Below are 20134 nucleotides of genomic sequence, written 5' to 3'. Positions count from 1 at the left end.
CTTTGGAACATGCAACCAAATTTCACAAGTAATTCCTAGTGGACTAAACCCACTAGGGACGTTGGGTCTTAGAAATCCATTCTTGCATCTGAATTATGTGGCTTAGCCCATCTTCACTTTTAAAAGATTTTTAGATTTTTTATAATGTTGACTAAATCAGATACAAGAAAGAGGTTGTTCACACCAAGAACTGTTCACATCGACAACTGGAAAGCTATTTTAAAACTATTTTTTACCAAATATATGTTCAAATTTCTCTTTCTTCTTCTCCAAACACTGAGATATTCTGAAATCTATGGACTTCGTCCTATTTCACCATTCAGTAACCTAATTATTACTAGTCTAAGTCTATATATCTAAACACTGCTCAGTTATAAGATGCTGAAAATCTGAGCTAGCAACTGAAAGTAATAGGCTACTCTTAGGCTATGTCTAGACTGCACCCCTCTGCTGACAGAGGGATGCAAATCAAGCTCTTTGAAAGTGCAAATGAGCTCAAGATTTAAATATCCCGGGCTTCATTTGCATACTCACATTCGGGTGCTGTGCCGAACAAGTGCCCTTTTGAAAGTGAAAGTAAAGTCTAGCTGCGGTTCTGCCGACAGCGGGGAGCTTTTTCGGCAGATCCTGTACGCCTCAAAAAATGAGTACTGTACACAAATTGTCCACAAACACTCTGCCTTGGTCTACACTAAGGAATTATTTCAAAATAACTTCCCTTATTTTGAAATAACAAGCAGAGCATCCATGCTACCAGGCCAATGATTTTGAAATAAGGGGCTAGTTATTTTGACATCATAACTCCTGCTTTCCATGGGGAATAAACCTTATTTCAAAATAGTTGTTTTGAAATAGTGGTAGTGTGGACATTCCATTGTTGCTATTTCGAAATAACTACTCCCCAGAGACATTCAAAGTAATTACTCCACGGTGCTCCCAGGGGCTCTAAGTCAAGATAGCTCATCCTCATTAAGGGAACCTGCCTCAGACTAATTTTGAGGTAGTTATTTCAGGAGTTATTATTTTGAAATAAGTTATTTCAAAATAATTTCCTAGCGTAGACATGCCCCCAGTATCACAATGATCTCATTAACGTTTATCTTTGAGGGATTGGAGGACTGTGTTGAAAGCGAGACCACAAAATGTTCAATTTGCAGCAGACATGTTACCTACCTATACTTAAGATTAGATCTTGTGTGCGATAATTCATTTTATTGTTACGTTGCATTTATGTGGTCATACGCTTATTTTTCTGTCTTGTTTTACTGCACAGGATTATTCTGTAATATAACCATCTTGAAAATCCATCAAGGATTGTGCAAAACTATGAAAGCCCAAAACTATAGCTCCTCTAAAACTTTGCACGCATTCAGACAGAAAGCAGCTCTGTGTATAAACAGATTATCATTTGAAGCATGTACATTATAGCCAGGAGAAATATTCCCAGAGTAAAAGTCATTGAACTGACAAGAAACAACTGCTATGTCAAAATGTATTTCACTAAATCAGATTCATTCATTTATAATGTATGTTTTTAATTACTATGTACCTTGGCCACCTATTTTTATATGATACAGTATGTTTAAAGTATTAACCATTTATACTAAGTACACATATAGTTTAACATAGTTTATTCTGTTTAAATATAAAAATAAATATAGCTTTGGCTTGTCCAATATTACAAATATAGTTTTATAGATCTACATTATGATAATCAAAGTGCAAAAGACCAAATGAAGAGCTGAGTCTAAAAATCTAAAGGAATATAAAATTATGGAATAAACAATGACTTCCAAGGTCATTGCTTTAATTTTAACACTTATCTAGACTAGATCCCTTACTAACATGTAATTTATACCCTTTTACTTAGCACCTCTAAATTTGGCCTTCTGAGTTAAGGCTAAAAGGGTGTAACACATGTCACAGGGGTGATAAGAAAGTGATTTCTGTCTCATAGATTAATCAAGACTTGGTTTTGAATTTTGGTCAGTGAGCCAAGTACACTTTGGTAGATGTCCTTGTATTGCTGACAGCCTATTTTCTACTTGTTAAAATAAAAAATAAATTATGACAGATATGACAATTTTTCCTGCTATGTATTGGACAAACCTTACTGAATTAAGTTGAAATATATTAGGGATTCACTGTCCTAAAATGCAGTTGTACCATCCTGATTATGAAAGATTAGAAAGTTTGTCTTCAAGAAGGAATTTTTTGTCTGCAGCCCACTTGTTATATGAGGCCAAGATCAGAGGCCAAAACCGTAGAAAGGAGTGACTCTCAGATTCTTGAATGTGACTGTTCTGAACTAATTGCCATTAACTGGTGACCACAGAAAAATGATCTGCTGTAGTTTGAAGTACTTATACCTAGCAGAGTCCTTTTTCTAATTGGAATGATCTTTGGTAAACTTACTAACATGCATGTAAGTTTTGATTGTGTTTAATGTTGAGGCTATGTTTACACTATGCAGCTTTTTGCAACATGGCTATGCCACTACAACCATGCCACTAAAAGGAGCACAGTATAGCTACTATTTGTTGGCAGAAGAGAGCTGTTCTGTCAACAGAAAATTTCCATGCCCAACAAGGAGTGTTAAAGCCTTCCTGCAGGGAAAGCATTATTTATACCAGCACTTGTCATTGACAAAACTTTTGTCTTTTAGGCAGTGTCTATGTTTTCTAACATGTCTAAATGACAAAAGTTTTACCTTTCACTTGGCACTGTAGACAAAAGGAATGCTGATAATTTATAACTGTGGGCAATTATGCTGTTTATAGTCTTTGAAAAGAAAAAGCAAACAGGCTGGCAGACAGTTGGACTTGCTGGTGAATTTACAGAGCAGCCTAGAACTGTGCATCATGGACATACGCTGGTCATCAGGGAGACCTGTGGCCCCATTCAAGAGAGGTGATGATTGGTGAGCCAGAAGCCTGAGAAGGAGTGACTTTGGTAAACTATAGAGAGGGAATACAGGTGCAGGTGTCTTGAACTGTGACATAACTGGACTTTTCTGTTTTATTTTATTTTATTTCTTTCATAAATTCCCACTTGGCAGGAGGATCTAGTATCATTTGTGGTGATGAAGCAGAAATTTTGCAGTCCTATTGTAAGAAATAAGTCATTTATGCAAGAAAAAACATCCAATCTCCCAGAAACAGGACTGTCCAACAGCATTTTGAACATTAGGGAGCTAAAAACACCTAAACAACTTTGTCTCAGAATTTCTTGTAGAAGGAATCATAATGTAGGGGACAGCTGAGCTGAGTTCTCCTTGATACCTCTGCAAGAAACATATTCTTGAGCCTTGGTGCATTTTGGTAAGAGTTGCTGAAATGAAAAAGAAAATAGAGGATAATGATGGCAGCTAGACTGTCTGAACTGGATGTGAGATAATTTGCAAGGAATTATATTCTTTTTAATTTGTGGTATACTCCCAGTCCTATAATATTGGAATTCCTAAACCAAGCACACAGTAGTTGCCATTAAAATGTCATAAATTGTCACACTGCTGTGTGCTTGGTTTAGGAATTCCAATATTATAGGACTGGGAGTGGTGTATTAAATAAAACCCTAGGTTGTCTCAATATACAGAAACTACAATTGTTTTTATCTATTTTAACAACATAGTCCCTCATTCTGTAAACATTTAAGTATCTGAAGACTCTGAATAGATATCACTGGGTTGAGTTCAACAGGGCTAGTCATATAATTAACATGACTCATTTGTATGTGTTTTCAGGATTGAGGCCAATGTTTGTCTTAAGTAAATAAACAGAAGCCACATCTGGTGGGATAACACAGAAGGAATCCTTATAATATGCTTTGTATGCTCATTTCAATAAAGACATATTTATGGAGGAGTGATCAACTGAAAAATAGTGACAGGTAGGGGTAACCAGGCCCTCCCACTCCACCGGGTCCCAGCCCAGGGCCCTGATGGCAGTGAAGGTTTTCACTGCCTGGTTGGCAGGGATGCCTACTGGAACACGCCGACCTCCCGAAGGTCCTTCCTCCGCCCTGGGCTGTCTCCTACCTCTCCCCTTGCCGGGTTGGGCCCTCTGCAGGTTACTCCTCAGCTGCTCCTGGAGTGGCTTGGACAGTGAGCGATACTCCTGGGGGCGGGGGGGGGGGGGGGGGGGGCTGGTCGGACTCCTAAGGTAGCAGCAATAGCAGACTGGGTTTAGGTGGCGGTTTGGGCTGTTTCGGAACTCCTTTCTGAGCCCCTGCCTCTTCAGCCACCTCCTTTCCTGTCTGCCTGCTTGTCTGGGTATTTATCCCCGGCCTGCAGCCTGAGCATGCTCCGCAGGGCTGCGAGAGTGAGGCCCCCTCAGCCACCTGGGCCAGGTGGACTCCTTGGGCTTGAGTGCGGTGTGGTGTCATCCCATCACAAGCTGGTTTGTGATAAAACAGTTACTTGCAGGTCGGTCAGACTGTGATTAGGCAAGCTGAAATCCTCACCAAAAGGCTTCTGTATATTCCCTTTATGTATATCCAATTTGTGTCCATTGATTCTTTCCCACAGAGAATGTCCAGTATGTCCAATATATATAGCAGTGGGGGACTGCTGGCATTTGATGGCATAGATCAAATTACTGGTCAAATGACCCTTTTATTTTGTGGCTTATGTTGTTTGCTCCAGTGATGAATTCACCAGTGTAGATATGTGGGAAGAGTTGGCATCTTTTGTGGTTGCAGGGCTGGGTTCCTGGAGGTTTATGATGTGGTTGTGTGGCATGATTATCAGAAAGAATATGTTTCAGGTTAGGGGGCTGTCTGTAAACAAGAATAGGCTTTTCTCATAAGGCCTCTGAGAGTGAGGGATCATTTTCCAAGATGGGTTGTAGATTGTGTATAATGTGTTGGAGGGGTCTGAGTTGTGGACTGTTGGTAACAAGAGGAGTTCTTATTTCATTTTCTGACATGATACAACGTGTCAAAAAAATGGACCTGTTTTAGGTAGTACCCACAGGCATAGCACAATAGGAGAAGAGGTATTACTAGTTTTGCATGGACACTTCCTGGAGCCAGCTCTCTGAGGATTCCAAGCAGTCCTGCAAAGATTGACAAAGGCCCCAGTTAGCATGGCAGCATCTTTATTTATGGGGGAAGGACTGACCTTATTCTTTACTGATATAGGACCAGGAAGAAATCACAGTGGGATCCATTAAGAGTCAGGATGACACAGATAGGGACATGAGCACTGGTAATATGAGGAAGACAGGCAGAGATGGAGAGAGGAAACAAGAAACTGGGAAAGGAATAATTATTTTTTTAGGAATCCCAGTCACCAGTGAGGAACTGGCAGGCTACGCCCAGGTATAGCAGACTTTGTTTCTGTGGAGCAGATTTTGATGTACTCAGCTTCAGAAATAGGAGAGTTTCAGGAAACAAGAGGATCTAAGGAAAGTGAGGTGGCTACTTGCTATCTGAATTACATAGCAATATCTGTTCTGTTTCTGTGTAAGGCATTGTTACGAACAAGGAAGAGCTGAGAGAGAGATTACAAGTGCATTTATTGGTGGAAAGGAAGGTGAGGATATTAGAGTCTGACTGTATTGTGGGCAGTCTATAATATCAGGGTACCAGTCTTAATTACATGGATTAAGGGGGGGAACTTTTACTATGTCAATGATAATTTTTGCCCAGGTGCATGATGTCACAGTAGTGCCAGACAGTACAAAAGATGGGGAATTTTTTGATATCTTAAGAATTTTGCAGCTGCAGCTTGCATAGTGAGGAACAAGGCTTTGTGAATGGGGATTTTCAGGTACTTTTTTGCTCTTCCAAAGGATTTGCAATTTACAAGCCTGGAAGTAATAAATATTTTGGAACCAGCCTTCGGTGTGATTCAGTTGCTGAGTTGAACTCAGAGAAGCAGTTTGCCTCCAACCAGGATAAGGTGATGAGATGGGAAAGATGAACCCCGATTTTAGCAGAAAGGGTGGTGATATGTGAAATCTTCCTGTTAACTCTTTGTATTTACATGGCATGTGTGTATCCAGCTCTAGAAAATGGTTGGTCAAATTGACAGGATTAATTTTTCAGATGCTCTGGGAAATTAATGTAACCTAGTGAAGGAAAGCATAGTTTACATACCAGTTAAAAGAAGGGTAGAGGATGGTGTGCTCTGATGTTTTCTTGATGATGGCATTTTTCTTTTTTAAAAATTTTCATAGAGGTTCATGCAACTGAGGTAGCAGATAGCTAATTATTGTCTAGCATTTGTGGGAAATGTGATGGGGAAGAAATGGGGGGAAAGGGATGCAGCCTCTAAAGAAGGGTTCTTTTCCATTGCAACAGCGCAACAGCCTTCCTCTTACACAACACTTGCATTAAGATGTATCTTCTTTTAGCAAATTCAGGAAATAGCATGTCAGCACGGTGGCTCATAGGTTAGGAGAGTACTATATTAAGGAATATTTTTCAGAATACCCTTTAGCAGTATTGCATTTTCCAGAAAATTGTCTCCAGGAGTGAATTGCTGTACCTTTGAAATGCTAGAGTTCCCTTCACATATACAGATACACAATGGGAGATATTTCATGGTACTTGATATGTCAGAGGTAACCTACAAGGGAAACACAGATAAAGGCTGCCACCAGGAAGCCTGCTTTAGATCGGAGGAGACAATAGAACACATTTTAACATTCTGCTCCTTTATTATGCACAGCTGGGAACTGACGCTTTCAGATCTGCAAGTCCCACTGCTGTGCAGTCAAACTTATGAACAACTGGTCCTTTGACATTTTCATGCACCACAGGATTCGGCATCTTCATTGATAAGGAAGGTCAGACATTCACAGCATATTTTCTTTGCAAATCTGGTAATTGTTAACCCAGTGGGTTTTATGCTCTGTGTCAGAGCTGCTATTCAGCCTTCTCTTATGCACAGAACAACTCATGTGAAGATCTAGCTCACACAATTTGTGCACTCATTGATTGCTGACAATGGCAGAGAAAAAAATGAAAGGAGATCATATGAGGACACCAAACTGACCTACTTTTCAGGAGAGAGTCTGGAGTGAGTTGGGTTTGGCTGGTTTCTTTTTGTACCCATGATTTGTCCTCATTGTAACTGTCATTTTGGAGTTTTTTTATTTACACACACACACACACACACACACACACGCCTGCTAAGTGTATATTCATTTGAATTATGTAGTGTCCCAGTGAATGTACTAACCACTGGGCTGTTGGCTCTTCTGGAGAGGTCTCATGTTTAATCCAAAGTAGTTAAAACCAAAACCCTGAAATCTCAAGAATATGTGACAAGTGAGAAAAGCAATTTTTACCTAGCTCTAGAAGGGACCTTGAGAAGTTCCTGAAGATTCACAGACTAGTGGCTAAGACAGTTGACACAACTTAGGCATCTGAGCCTGAGCATCTGAAGGAAAGTAATTTCAAATCCTCGTGGCACTGCAGTGAGCCACTTCTTCAGCATTGCTCTTCAGATACAATGTCATACCTGCCAGCAACATTTCTCCAGGTACTATGCTATTAAACTTGGTTTACCTTCTCCAGAATGTGGCACAGACATTAATGCTTATCCCACCAGCATTATCTCACTTTGCTATCTGGCCAAAAATACATTGCATCTTTATCCTCTGTTGTATGCATTTTTTTTTCAAAAATGGCAGCTGATGCAGGCATGAATTTTGAGTTTAATTCTCTTCCCCCAGGAAAATCCCCCTCCACATCCTTTACTTAGTATATTCCTAATTCTTTTGAAGCTTCTAAGATCGTCTTTTTTTTCTGGCTGGGTGGGCAATTTGAAAAACTATCTTCAGGAGAGCATATCATTGGTATGAATTCTGTCTAATTATGTCTAAGTTGCATCCCTCTTGCACAAAAGCCTATACAAATGAAGCATGCATTAACATATTGTCACACTTAATTAATTAGGGGCCATTTTCACACAAGAGGCTTTTGTGCAAAAAGGAGCTATCTACACAGCTCCTTTTTGCGCAAGAGGGTTTTCTGTGCAAAAAAAGAGCCATCTATACGGCTCGTTTTTGCGCAAAAGCCTCTTGCGCAAAAATGGCTGCTCATTACTTAAGCAAATGAAGCATGGCAATATTCCACGCCACGCTTCATTTGCATATGCTTTTCCGCGAGAAGGCTACAGTATAGACGTATCCTAACAGTGCATAGTTTCCAGCAAAATCCCACATGAATATGTGGTTAGAAGAGCATATGGTGCTTCCTAGCTCAGTCCCCACATGCCAATAATCTAGCACACCCATCACATGCCTTCAAAACATCAGCTGTGTAGTGTTAATGTGAAAGAGCCTCCATGGGTAACACCTGGCAATACCCTTTTTTTCCTTTTGGGAGACCTTTCTGCACTGGTCTTATGAGCATTCTCCTCCCTGCAGTCCTGTTGCCTCTATACACTAGTATATACATGTATGCACAAATTCTTGTTGTGACTAAAACACAAAAGGTTAGATCTCTGCCCCTCATTGTAAAACACACAAAAGATGGGGAGTAAATCTCTCTCATAGAGATGGAGTTCCTCACCATTGTTATATCTGGGAAAGATAGGGGAGATGGTTTCTCCACAGCACAATATAGACACATTGAGTCCTGTGCCTCCATAGCTACTGTGGCCCCCATGATGGCCCTCTGGGCATGGCTGCATTCAGTATAATTAGAAAGACAATGCAGTCTCAGAATGGATTATCAGCTCTAAATGGCTGGTGGCAGAGAAACAATATGCCTGTTACATTCCAGCCCAGGTCTGCCTTTGACCTGACCACTCTGCACAAACTGTCTTCTCCATCTGTCTGACATTCTCTCTAGGGCTACAGGGAAAAAAAGAAATTATGCTACTCAAGCATCTGAACTTGTCAATGCAGAAGTGGGGAGAGCTCTCTGAATGCACATCTGGGTGGAAGGATCTTCCCATAAAATTATAGATGGTAGCTTGAATTAATCTTCATTTCCTATAAAGATTGAGTAATTAAGGAGCTATAAAAGGGAAAAAGGTAACTTAAACATTAAGGGATATATTAATTAAAATAAGAAGCTGATAGCAAAGATAGTTTCATATTTCCTTATATATATTTGTGTTTCATGGTCAATTTCTCCCTTGTTTACAGGCCTGTTCTTTTCCTGAGCCAGTAGCTTCTTTAATTTATAGTTTAAGGTTCTAGGAATACTATGTTTCACAGAAATTCATAAAACAATCTAAGCAAGATATTTTTTCCCTCCTCAAAACAACATTAATCCATGAATCAATGGAATGCAGTGAAGTACAATCAAAGATAAATTTAACAGGGAAGAGAGACACAAGAGGCTTTATTAAGGGGAAAATATTGTGCTGATAAGAGGTACCATTTCTAGCTAGCATTCATTATTCTATGTATTAAATAGAATAGAAATAAAATTATCAAAGATTCTCAAGCTAGCATGACCACTGCCCTTTTCATGTTATAGCTCTCATTTGTTTTCCTCCTTTCTAATATATAGTGTGACAGGGTCAGACTGGAGGACTACAACTAAGGCTGTGTCTAAACTACATCCCTCTTTTGACAGAGGGATGTAAATTAGACACTTTGAAATTGCAAATGAAGTGGGGATTTAAATATCCCACTCTTAATTTGCATAATTGCGTCATGGTACTTTTTTGAAAAATTGCATGATACAAGTATGCAAATGAAGGACGGGATATTTAAATCCCCGCTTCATTTGCAATTTCAAAGTGTCTAATTTACATTCCTCTGTCAAAACAGGGATGTAGTTTAGACAGCCTAAGAGAGAGAAAGGCAGCTCTAAGGCAGCAAGAGCCCTGGTCAATCAGGAGCAAAGGAGATAGGGCTGCTGTTAATTAATCAGGGCCAGCTGATTTCACCATGGAACCTTTTAAAAGGAAGCCCTCCTTGAAGGGGTAGAGAGAGAGAAAGTGAGAGTGGAAGAGGAGTGAGAGGAGACCAGAGCAGACTAAGAAAAGTAACAACAACAACAACAACAACGCCAGAGATAGCGAAGTAGGGGTAAGGAGCTCCAAACAGGGGGTTTGGGCCTACCTTTTCTGGGAAGCCTGAAAACCCAGCTGAGAGCTGGAAAGGGCTATTTCACCTGCACAGCCTGAACCTGGGGCACTGGCCCCAATGTCATTTGCAGCTGAGGGATCAGAGCCTAAACCCTGCCAAGGTCTAGTAATGCAGTATGGAGACTGCCTGATGAAGGACTGCACAGGGTACTGGGACCCAGGAGTGGGGATACCCTCCCACAATACATTGATAAATGTTGAGGTCAGAAGGGATCTCATCTAGTCTGATCTACACAGCACAAGCTGTCTGTAATATCTCACCCAGTAATTCCTGTATCAAGCTTATCATTTAAATAAATTTGGTCTTCCTTTAAGATGAGGGAGACACTAAAGTTCATTTTAGTTAGTAAGGATAAAGAAAACTATTTTTCAGTAAGAATCTGGTAAACCCCATCCTTAAGAATTGGAAAACATATTTTCAATAAAAAGTTATATGCTGCCTACTACTATAAATAATGTATGTCACTGTCCCCATACCATAGCTGGTGATGCAAGGGGTTGGAAGACCTTGGGAATAAGAACAGCCGTACTGGATCAGACCAAAGGTCCATCTAGCCCAATAGCCTGTCTGCCGACAGTGGCCAGCACCAGGTGCCCCAGAGAGGGTGGACCAAAGACAATGATCAAGCGATTTGTCTCCTGCCATCCTTCTCCAGCCTCTGACAAACAGAGGTTAGGGACACTATTTCTATCCCCTGACTAATAGCCTTTTGTGGACCTAACCTCCATGAAATTATCTAGCTTCTCTTTAAACTCTGTTATAGTCCTAGCCTTCACCACCTCCTCTGGCAAGGAGTTCCACAGGTTGACTACACTCTGTATAGTCAACCTGTCTGATGGGCTACTGAGGGGTGAGCATGTCACCAAGGAATGATCTTAGGAGAAAAGTTGTAAACAAGTGCTGCACTTAGAGCTTTCCATACAGGGGAAATAACAGAAACAGTATTTGAGATGCTGCTACAAAGCATAGCATTATTTCACAACATGCTCATTTGTATCAAAAAGCCATACCACTAAGGAACAAATTGTACATGTTACAAGTTGTTCTTGTAAATGACAGTGAGCCCTGAAACCTTTGCTCAGGTGAATAACCCTCATGGAAGTATTATCATTGACTTAAAAGGGACTACTCAAGCATCAGCACTACCCAAATGAGTAAGGTTTGTAGGCTAACATCTGATGGAGGAAAGAATAAGTGAACGAAAAAATAATTGTCCAAAAATTTCTGGTTACTTTTATAAGAAAATAATCTCTATCATTCTAGCTTCTCTCCTCATGAGATATTTATAGAAAACTCAAGTTCTTCTGTATATTTTGGGTTTAGAAAGAGGCCGTCTAGTAAACCCATTAAAATTCCTTCATTAGAGGAAAAGAGCAAAGGAATAGTGTTGATAAAGAGGGTGGTTAAATTCAAGCCATAGACAAACTGGGCCATATTTTTTCTTAGATAGCTGGGATATGATATGTGGAATGAGGACCTCCACAATCCATGCTAATTCATTTATATGCTACTGGTTTGATTTTCTATGGAATGGTGGTGAAAGTATGGTTTAAAATGCTTTGACTTAAAGAGTAACTGGGAAATCTGTCTTAACTAAAAGACAGCAGCACATAACTGTACCACTGCTGAAGCTTATCAGAGAATGAATTATGGCAATACCTCTTCTGCTCCTCCCTTGCTCTTGGTCGGGAGTAAGTTACTTCATACCTTTTCATGGAACAGTTTACTTCCTGAAATCCCAGCCAGCTGCTCGGACTGTCAGACAGATGGATGGAGCCAGGACTTTCTCCCTACCTCAAACTTCTCTTCTGAGCTCACTTGATTGCATTGGGGACACATGGGGCAATGGCTCCCACTCTTCTGTCTACATCTGGAGTCACAATCCGAGTAGAGCAAAACAGGGGAGCAAGGTGGAAGGAACATGAGGGGTATGTCCCCTGACTTCTTTGTGCAACCAAATAATAGCTCTGACACCCTATCCCTTTTTGAATAAGTTTGTACAGCATTTACTAATGAGACTGGAAAATTGAATTCACAACAGAAAAATCCTTAGTATTTTTGCACCACTCTTTACCTGTGTGAATATCATTTCTGTGTACCATGTGATTGCGCAATAGGGAATTTACTTTCACTGAAATGGATGATTAAAGTAAAGGCTTCAGTGAAAAATGTTCTGCTGGAAATTAGAACATCTATAACGCTATTCAGCTAATAAGTGTTGTGTTGCTTCCCTAGGGTGCAGTTTGTGAGAATCTGTGAGCTCCTGCAAGATTTTTACAAAACAAAGCAGTTTCTATTGCACAAGATTGTTCAGATGCTGTATTATCTCTGCTTACTATGCTAAAAAGAGAGGACAAATATAGAAAAGATTTTATGAAATGTTTCTAAGTTAAAATGATTCCAGATTGCATATTAAAACTCATAACTTTCTAAATGCAAAAAGAGGTTTATGTTATATCTTCTCTTTGTTTAGTCAAAGGTGATTTTTGTTTCCTTTGTGAAAACATTATTATACACAACATATGTATCTGGCATATGTTTGTGCTTCGTGGTAACGGTTGCTTGTAGTTACACTTAGGACATGTCTAAACTTCATCCCTCTGTCGAAAGAGGAATATAAATTAGACAGATTGAAATTGCAAATGAAGCCGGGATTTGAATTTCCCATGCTTCGTTTGCATAATGGAAGCCGCACATTCTTTCAAAAATTGAGCTTTTGAAAGTGAAATTGCTGTCTTGACGCGGTTCTTTCGGGGAAAACCCCCCCTTTTTCGAAAGATCCTGTACTCATTTTTGGAGGAGTACAGGATCTTTTGAAAAAGGTTTTTTTTTCCCCCGAAAGAACCATGTTTAGATAGCGGTTTCACTTTCGAAATCCCTGTTTTTGAAAACGCGCAGCCACTGTTATGCAAATGAAGAGCGGGAAATTCAAATCCCAGCTTCATTTGCAATTTTGATCTGTCTAATATACATTCCTCCTTTGAAAGAGGGATGTAGTTTAGACATAGTCTTAATGATAGTCACATCATGGCATTGGTTATTAAAAATATTTCCTATTGTGTTCAATAAAAAGATCTGTTTAAACACTGATTGTGCAGTATGACCTAAAGTGCCTTGACCTTTGGAACAAGCAACTAAGGTTGCCACTCCATTTTTTTGAGTAGGGAGGGTCAGGAAAATTCCAGTTATACCCAGCCATTAATCTGATGTTCAGAGCCCACTGGACAATGTTACCATCCACCCACTGTAATGAAAGGTGGGACTAATTTTCAGAATCACCTTGCAATTTGTTTTTAAAAGCCTGCTTAAAATCATACTGCAAATAATTCTATGGGTTCAGTGATGTCAAATCTCCTCCCACGGATGCTTATTCGCTGTTCTCAATGCCCCTCCTTGCTCCAATTAAAAATAATTAATGACGCCTCTTTCAACCCGTTAATGTACACTAAGTTCTGAAACTCTGTAAAAATATATCCATCAAGTTAGGCATCTGTTCTATTTCTGTCCTGATGTTCTAAATAATCCAGTGTAAGGATGGCAGACTCTGTAGGGTTTTTGGGGGGAGGAAGTAGGGTCAAACAGTGCTGCATATTTTATGGTAAGGCCATAACTGTACAGAATACTAACAAAACATGCTTATTTTGGAAAAGACAGAATTATTTATATTGTCACCTTTTCTTTCCCACCATATATTGTCATCTTTATACTGTTATTTATAAAAGAATACTTTGTTCACACTTACAACTTTCCAGCTGCATTATACATGTTTGCACATCCATTGGGAAATTTTTGAGATCCATTGGACAGGACAGTATTAAAGTCAGTCTGAAAGAATGCAAAACCATTATTAAAAATATACCTCGTAATACAGAACAAAAGGATCACAGAACAAAAGTGTTAGCACACAGTGGCTACTAGTAATGGAAAATAACTTAATATATTTGTAAGATATACTCACACAAACAACTATTAAAAAACCTGAACTTTTATGACTCTCCTGCTTTGTGAGGTGATGATAAATTGAGAGTCAAAACCTATTTATTGTATAATATTATTTATTACAGCCATATTCTCTAACTCAGTGGATATTCCACAAACATGCCCTGATATTTTAAAAATTACTATTAAAGAAGAAAGATAAGATTACAATATTTCAAATCCTCGGCACACAGTTTACAAAGACACTCTCCCCTACAGAAGCCAGGTGCAACTCATGCTGGCAGAGAAAGGCTATGTCTACACTGCAGGGAAAAGTTGGAAACAGATATGCAAATTGCGAACCGCAATTTATGTATCTTTTTCCGCTTTTCTTCCAAAAGAGGCTTTTCCGACATCTGGACCATCTACATGGAGTGAAATGTCAGAAAACAAGCCTCTTTTGGAACATCCCTTCGTCCTCGTAGATCGAGGTTTACAGCAATGCCAAAAAAAGGCATCTGCTTTTCTGAAATTCCTTGGATGCGACGGATACCTCTGGTATCCCGGAAAAGCTCTACAGTGTAGACATAGCCAAATATAACCATTTGTATCCTAAAGGGCAATACAGTTGAATTCCAAACATGAACATGTTAAAGGTATTATTTCAGGTATCACAATTAAAAAAAACCCTGTGATTTTTAAATGGCACAAGCCACTTGCATTTTGTGCTAGCTATAATATTTCTAGTATACCATGTTGTACTTCTATAGGCACTAAACTTATTTTAAAATATTATAATATGACCATAATTGATCTTTAGTGTGATACTTGCCAGATATGCCCAGAGAAAGAAAATAGGCTTTCTTTCATAGTTCCTATTGTGAATTCATATCATGGAGATATTTTACTGGCCATTCAGTTTTTGTGTGTGTGCAGATATAACTAATTTCTTTAACAGCTTACTGATAAAAATGATATAGTGTGGATAAAAAATTGACTACTTCTACTTCTTCTTTGGTTCCCAACAAGCAGAGACGAGGGGGGAAAGAGTTCAGGGTGTACACAGCGGGCTCATCAGAACCCAAACTACAAACTAGGAGACTATAGTTGCATAGAGTGTTGGGGGTTCTTATAGGGATTGGCTTGTTTTGAAATAGCATTAGCTTGATTTTTGGCTTACTGTGAAAGTTAATAATTTATTTACAGCATGTGAAACTTGGCAGCCTATGAGGACTCTTTCTTCTGTATGCACCTTCTGTGCAGGAGTCAGGTAAGAATATGCAGAGAGTCTGTCTCCTAATAGCATCTCTTGAGACACAAGTCATCCCAAAAGGGGCTCAAAAAGGTTGAGTTTCATTCCACTCCTCAACCTCACATTGGGTAATAGAGTTAGTCAAACATAGAAGAGAGCAAGTGCAGCATTTTATGAGCATGGTGAGTTAGGGAACTCTGGAGGCAAACTAGACCTGCTATTCCCAGTAATTTGATGCTGTTCCAAACTACCTTCTGCATGGGGCAATGGTATAAGGTACAATTCAGCTATATCATATGAAGCCCAGTTCAGCAAAGGGCTTAAGTATGTATTTAAGTTCCATGGAAGTCAGTGAGCCTGCTTCTTATTTGCAGTATATCTCCTTTACACCACTCTGGCAGTATTAAAAAGGCCATGTCATGTAATTCATAGTGTACATGGGAATCAGGCTTGACTTCCTGTGGTTAAATTCCAATGACTTCAGTTCAATAGAATTTAAGCACATGCTTTAAGTTAAATATATGCTTAAATGCTCTGCTGGTTTGGGGGCCTAAAGAAGAAAATGCAAAGGCTTATTTGCAAATGTAGGCCTTTCTTGCTAATGCAGGATTTCTCCCTCCCTCCCCCGTTCTCCCATAATACTATAAATCTTACTTTATCCAATCTAATTGTTAGCATTTTCCTTTGGGATACTATTCCACAGCTTTTTATGATGCAAGACTAATTTATTTATCTGCTAGAAATTGATATAAAAAGACGCTAATGTAGAAATTTTAAATTCAATGGTCTAAATGTGAGTATAAAGTATTCTGGTTGATCGTCTGAGTAGTGATAGTATAAGTAATCAAGTGGCAGTTGCTTATAATATGTAAATACAGAAATAATGGTGCTTTTTTATTAAGTGGACAATAATAGAGCTGTTTTATTATGTTGATTGTAAGAGAGCTCTGTGGTATTCTGCTCATTAGATGTAATTGCTAAATTAAAGTTTATTATTATAGACCCTTGAATTAGTACTAAATGTAATCAACATTTTTAAAACTTCATTTGGATCAAAGTTTGGTTTCATTCAGTCTGTAGGAACATTCAGCTAACAGAAAATGCAACAGTGTCTATTAAGAGGATTTCTAATAGGATTTCTTCTTGACCCTTAAACAAAGTATATTAATAAACTCTCTTATATCAGATGCATGATAATTACACCAGCATGAGTCAATGTCAATACTGGGGGTTCTATAGCAATATAGCTAAGCTTGGAATACAGACAAAGATTATAGCAACATAAGGGTTTTCATAGCTGAAGGAACTCTACTTTAACCCTGATCAATGTTAGTTAGATGGATGGACACATTTTCCCACTGACCTAATTACATCTACCCTGGGAGGTAGTTTAGCATAGCAATGGTGATGAGGGTTGTGGATTTTTTTACTGTCTGCCATAGCTATATTTAAAGTATGGATCAAACCTGGAAAAATAGACAATGGGCCTGGTTCCTGGATTACTTTTCCACACAAAAGTCCCTGTGATGTGACTTGAATGTTTGGACTATTAAAAGACCTGCATACAATTTTCTGCAGAAATGGCAAGCTAAAAAGGTTTTATTATCCATCACAAATCACTTTTGTTTTTAATTATACACTTTCACTTTTAGCCTTACATTATTTATTTAGGCTCTGTACCCTAGCAGTACCTAGAAAAAAACCTTGCAGAGAGAAAGTGATGCAAATTAACTTCCTCAGTGACTATCCTGTTTTACAACCACATCTGTGGTTGAATAAAGAATCATTGTGACTGATCAGAGAAAGATGCCAAAATAAAGATCAGCAGTGACTGATACAAATCATAAAAGGTAAACAAATATAGCAAGTATATGGTCACAAAATGATCTCCCATGGAAATGTCTGTTGGAGGGCAAATATAGGTATGAATTCTACAAGCTTTATGGCAGGTGGATACTGGCAGCATTATCTGACAACAATGGTAGTGATACCATTGAGATATACATCTTGCTGTCTAATTCAACAGGTCAGCTGGCAGAAGGCTTTCCAGCATTTGTGCCCTTTCCCCAGAACCCTGGAGTTAATCCATTTTGGCCTCAAAAGCAAGTTAGAGTAGGAGGCTATTAGGGATTTTTCCATTGCCCCATGATCATTAGTGCACCAAATTTTCTGTGCATGCCTCTTCCCACTGCTGATGCTCTGTATGCATAGCACCAGCTATGCCTGCTTTACAACACTTGGGGATCCTCTGTAGACAGGGAACCCCCAAGGAAGGGGAAAACACAACTGTCCTTACAGGTCCCCATTATGGGGGTTGACTGATCTCATTCCTAGTCTTCACTGTGTTGAAGTACTAGTCTAAATGTAAATTCTAATTTAAAATAAAGTTTAAATTGAAATGTGTCTCTTTCATGGTCATCAACATATGCATGTGACTGCATTCATCATTCACTTCTGGTCTGCATATATTAGTCACTTGCAATTATGTTTGGTTGAGGAAAGGAAAACTCAGAACTTAAAGGGTTTTCAGCATTCTCTTTTGAATGACTACTTTTTCAGCTAGTGATATTATCTCTATTTTTTTTTTTTTTTAGTTTTGAAGGTGCTACAGGACCTTTTGTTGTTTTTTAAAGTGTATTTACTATTTCAGAATTACCATCTGAATTAGAATCATCAAATGCAAAATTAATTCCGATTCAGATGAATACTCAACTGCACTTTCAGAATACAATTTTGAGTCTTTGTCATGAATCGGATCCGTTATTCATGATGCAATATTTTGGCAATTAAACTATGGTTGAGTAATCACTGGAATTATCTTGGCAGCATAAGGACGGGATGAAATAATTGGAGTCTGCTCTTATCACAATGAATATTGAGATTTTACCTTTAGTACATTAATGTGTCACATTCTTTTCAATATGCACTCAGACTATCCCATTCAACCTGATCCAGAGGGGACAGACCAAATCCTGTAGATGTCATTAGCAAAACTTCCAGAGATTTCAATGGACTTGTATTTGGACCTTAAATCCAACTCTTGTCCTTGCCAATCTGTGTTGTATGCAGACAGGAGAGGAAAGTAGGATGACCAAGAATGATAGTGTCTGAATAGTCTCCAAGAACCATATTGCCAGTGCATGGAAGGATGAATCAGAGAATCATTACGTATGCTCTAAATTGGGAGTTCTTTGTACTCCCTTACAGTCAGCTGTCAATGGCTGAATGAATGCAACAGAATCACATGGGAGCCCTATTTTCACAGACTGCCCTATATAGATCACCGGAGACATAGAACAACTGCTGGAAAAATTCACCAGGGCTCCCACCTCCCAGTAAAGGCAAACTGCTGCTTTGTAGTGTTGGAAGGAAGGAGACTTCCTGAGCACTCTTCACCCAGTAGTTCATCAGTGCAGCAATTGTCCAGTCTTTTAATGTCACTTTATATGCAGTCTCCTCTCTTTATCAGAGCCAAAGCAATCAGAGTAGAATGCAATACCCAAAAAGCATGCAAAGTGAAACATCAAATGAAAATTAGCACATTTTGCTCTGAAATGTACTGTCATAAAACAGAAGGGAATGTTGAAAAATGAATTAAAGTACAGTTGATCCGAATTTTGGCTCTCGCTGTAATATTGAATTGGTGTTTAACATGGTAATGGTAAGAGCTCTGTTTAAGAAACAAATCTCTCAAGTAGATTGAATTTTTTAGGACATTGGTAACTATGTAAAGAGGTGACTGATGAAGACTAGAATGTAATGAAAAGGAAAATCAGACCCATTCCTGCAATGCTTTTTTATTGACTTCTAGTCCTAATTTGTGGAATAGCACATGGGACACTGAAATCACACCTTTTTGATTACTAGTATCTCCCCCATCTCAGTTTCTACAAGTAATGAGTAGTGTTAGAGCTAAAACCAGTTACATATACCTTATGAAAGCTTGAAGCCTAACTTTCAAATGGTACAAGGCAATAACCTCTAATGTTAAGGACTGAAATCAATGTTAGGTGCCTAATTACCTTTTGAGGTTCTGTACTTAGGTGTTTATGAGAAATTGGCTGCTGTCGTAATGCCAGAGCAGAAATGGGAAAGAGAGGAAGAGAAGCAATGCAGTAATCATCAGAGTAATTTGATTTTGTCAATATTTGTTTTGTTACATGCTAGGTAGTATAACTCAAAAGTTTTACAAAATGTAAAAAAGCAAATACTTCTGTCACCATCATGCCTCCCAGCCCCGATATGTGAGCAGCTCTTTGAGTACTGTGTATGTATACGGATGCATTAAAAAGTCCCTACTTTCCACATTTAAGAACAGCTACAACAATTAAGTGATATAGAGGTAACACTGGACATATACATTAAATCTGGTGTTTTCACCACTAGCTGGTAGGTTGCAAAGAGGAGCTATCCCCTAGAGTTCCTGTATGCCCCAAAGAGAGAGCACCGAATCCCAGCAGGAAACTGGAAAGACTCCTGTGACTGGTTCTTCTGAGGATGGGGGTGAAGGGAACTGGAAGGGGAGATGTGTGGGATGCAAGGCAGGGCTAGCTGTTGGAATGTATTGTGGGAGGATATGTTTGGAGGGGGAATAGGACTATGAAGAAAATATCAGCTCTGGTTTCCTGAACATTTGTGATCATGGGAAATATTTAGAATGAAGGCTAGAACCTGAACCCATTTATAACCCTGCCCAAATACTAATGCTGAGGATATCTGTTCTGTCCCCGACCTGCCAAAAACTTCCTGTTTGCCCACTTCATATCTCTGTGGTTCAGTTTGTCACCTGTAACATGGGGATGATACTTTATTTTCTTTATGTCTTGTCTTGTCTATTTTGATCATAAGCTCTTCAGTGAGAGATGATCTCTTACTATGTGTAAGGAAAGTGGGGCTCTGTTCTCTT

At 39.0% G+C, this 20134-nt stretch overlaps 1 protein-coding gene across 1 annotated transcript in view; it reads right to left on the bottom strand.

Moving 5' to 3' along the window:
* The window catches only part of GLRA3 (glycine receptor alpha 3), a 137913-nt gene that overhangs the window by 25294 nt on the left and 92485 nt on the right, over positions 1–20134 (bottom strand). The window contains exon 5 of the mRNA XM_089777912.1: positions 13801–13883. Coding sequence (XP_089634038.1) covers positions 13801–13883 — 83 coding nt within the window. The remainder of the gene's footprint in view (positions 1–13800; positions 13884–20134) is intronic.

This window comes from Pelodiscus sinensis, chromosome 4 (genome assembly GCF_052426305.1).
Source record: "Pelodiscus sinensis isolate ZL-2025 chromosome 4, ASM5242630v1, whole genome shotgun sequence".
Classification (NCBI taxonomy): domain Eukaryota; kingdom Metazoa; phylum Chordata; order Testudines; family Trionychidae; genus Pelodiscus; species Pelodiscus sinensis.
Note: the sequence above shows the minus strand (reverse complement) of the source record. Positions and strands in the feature narration are given on the sequence as shown.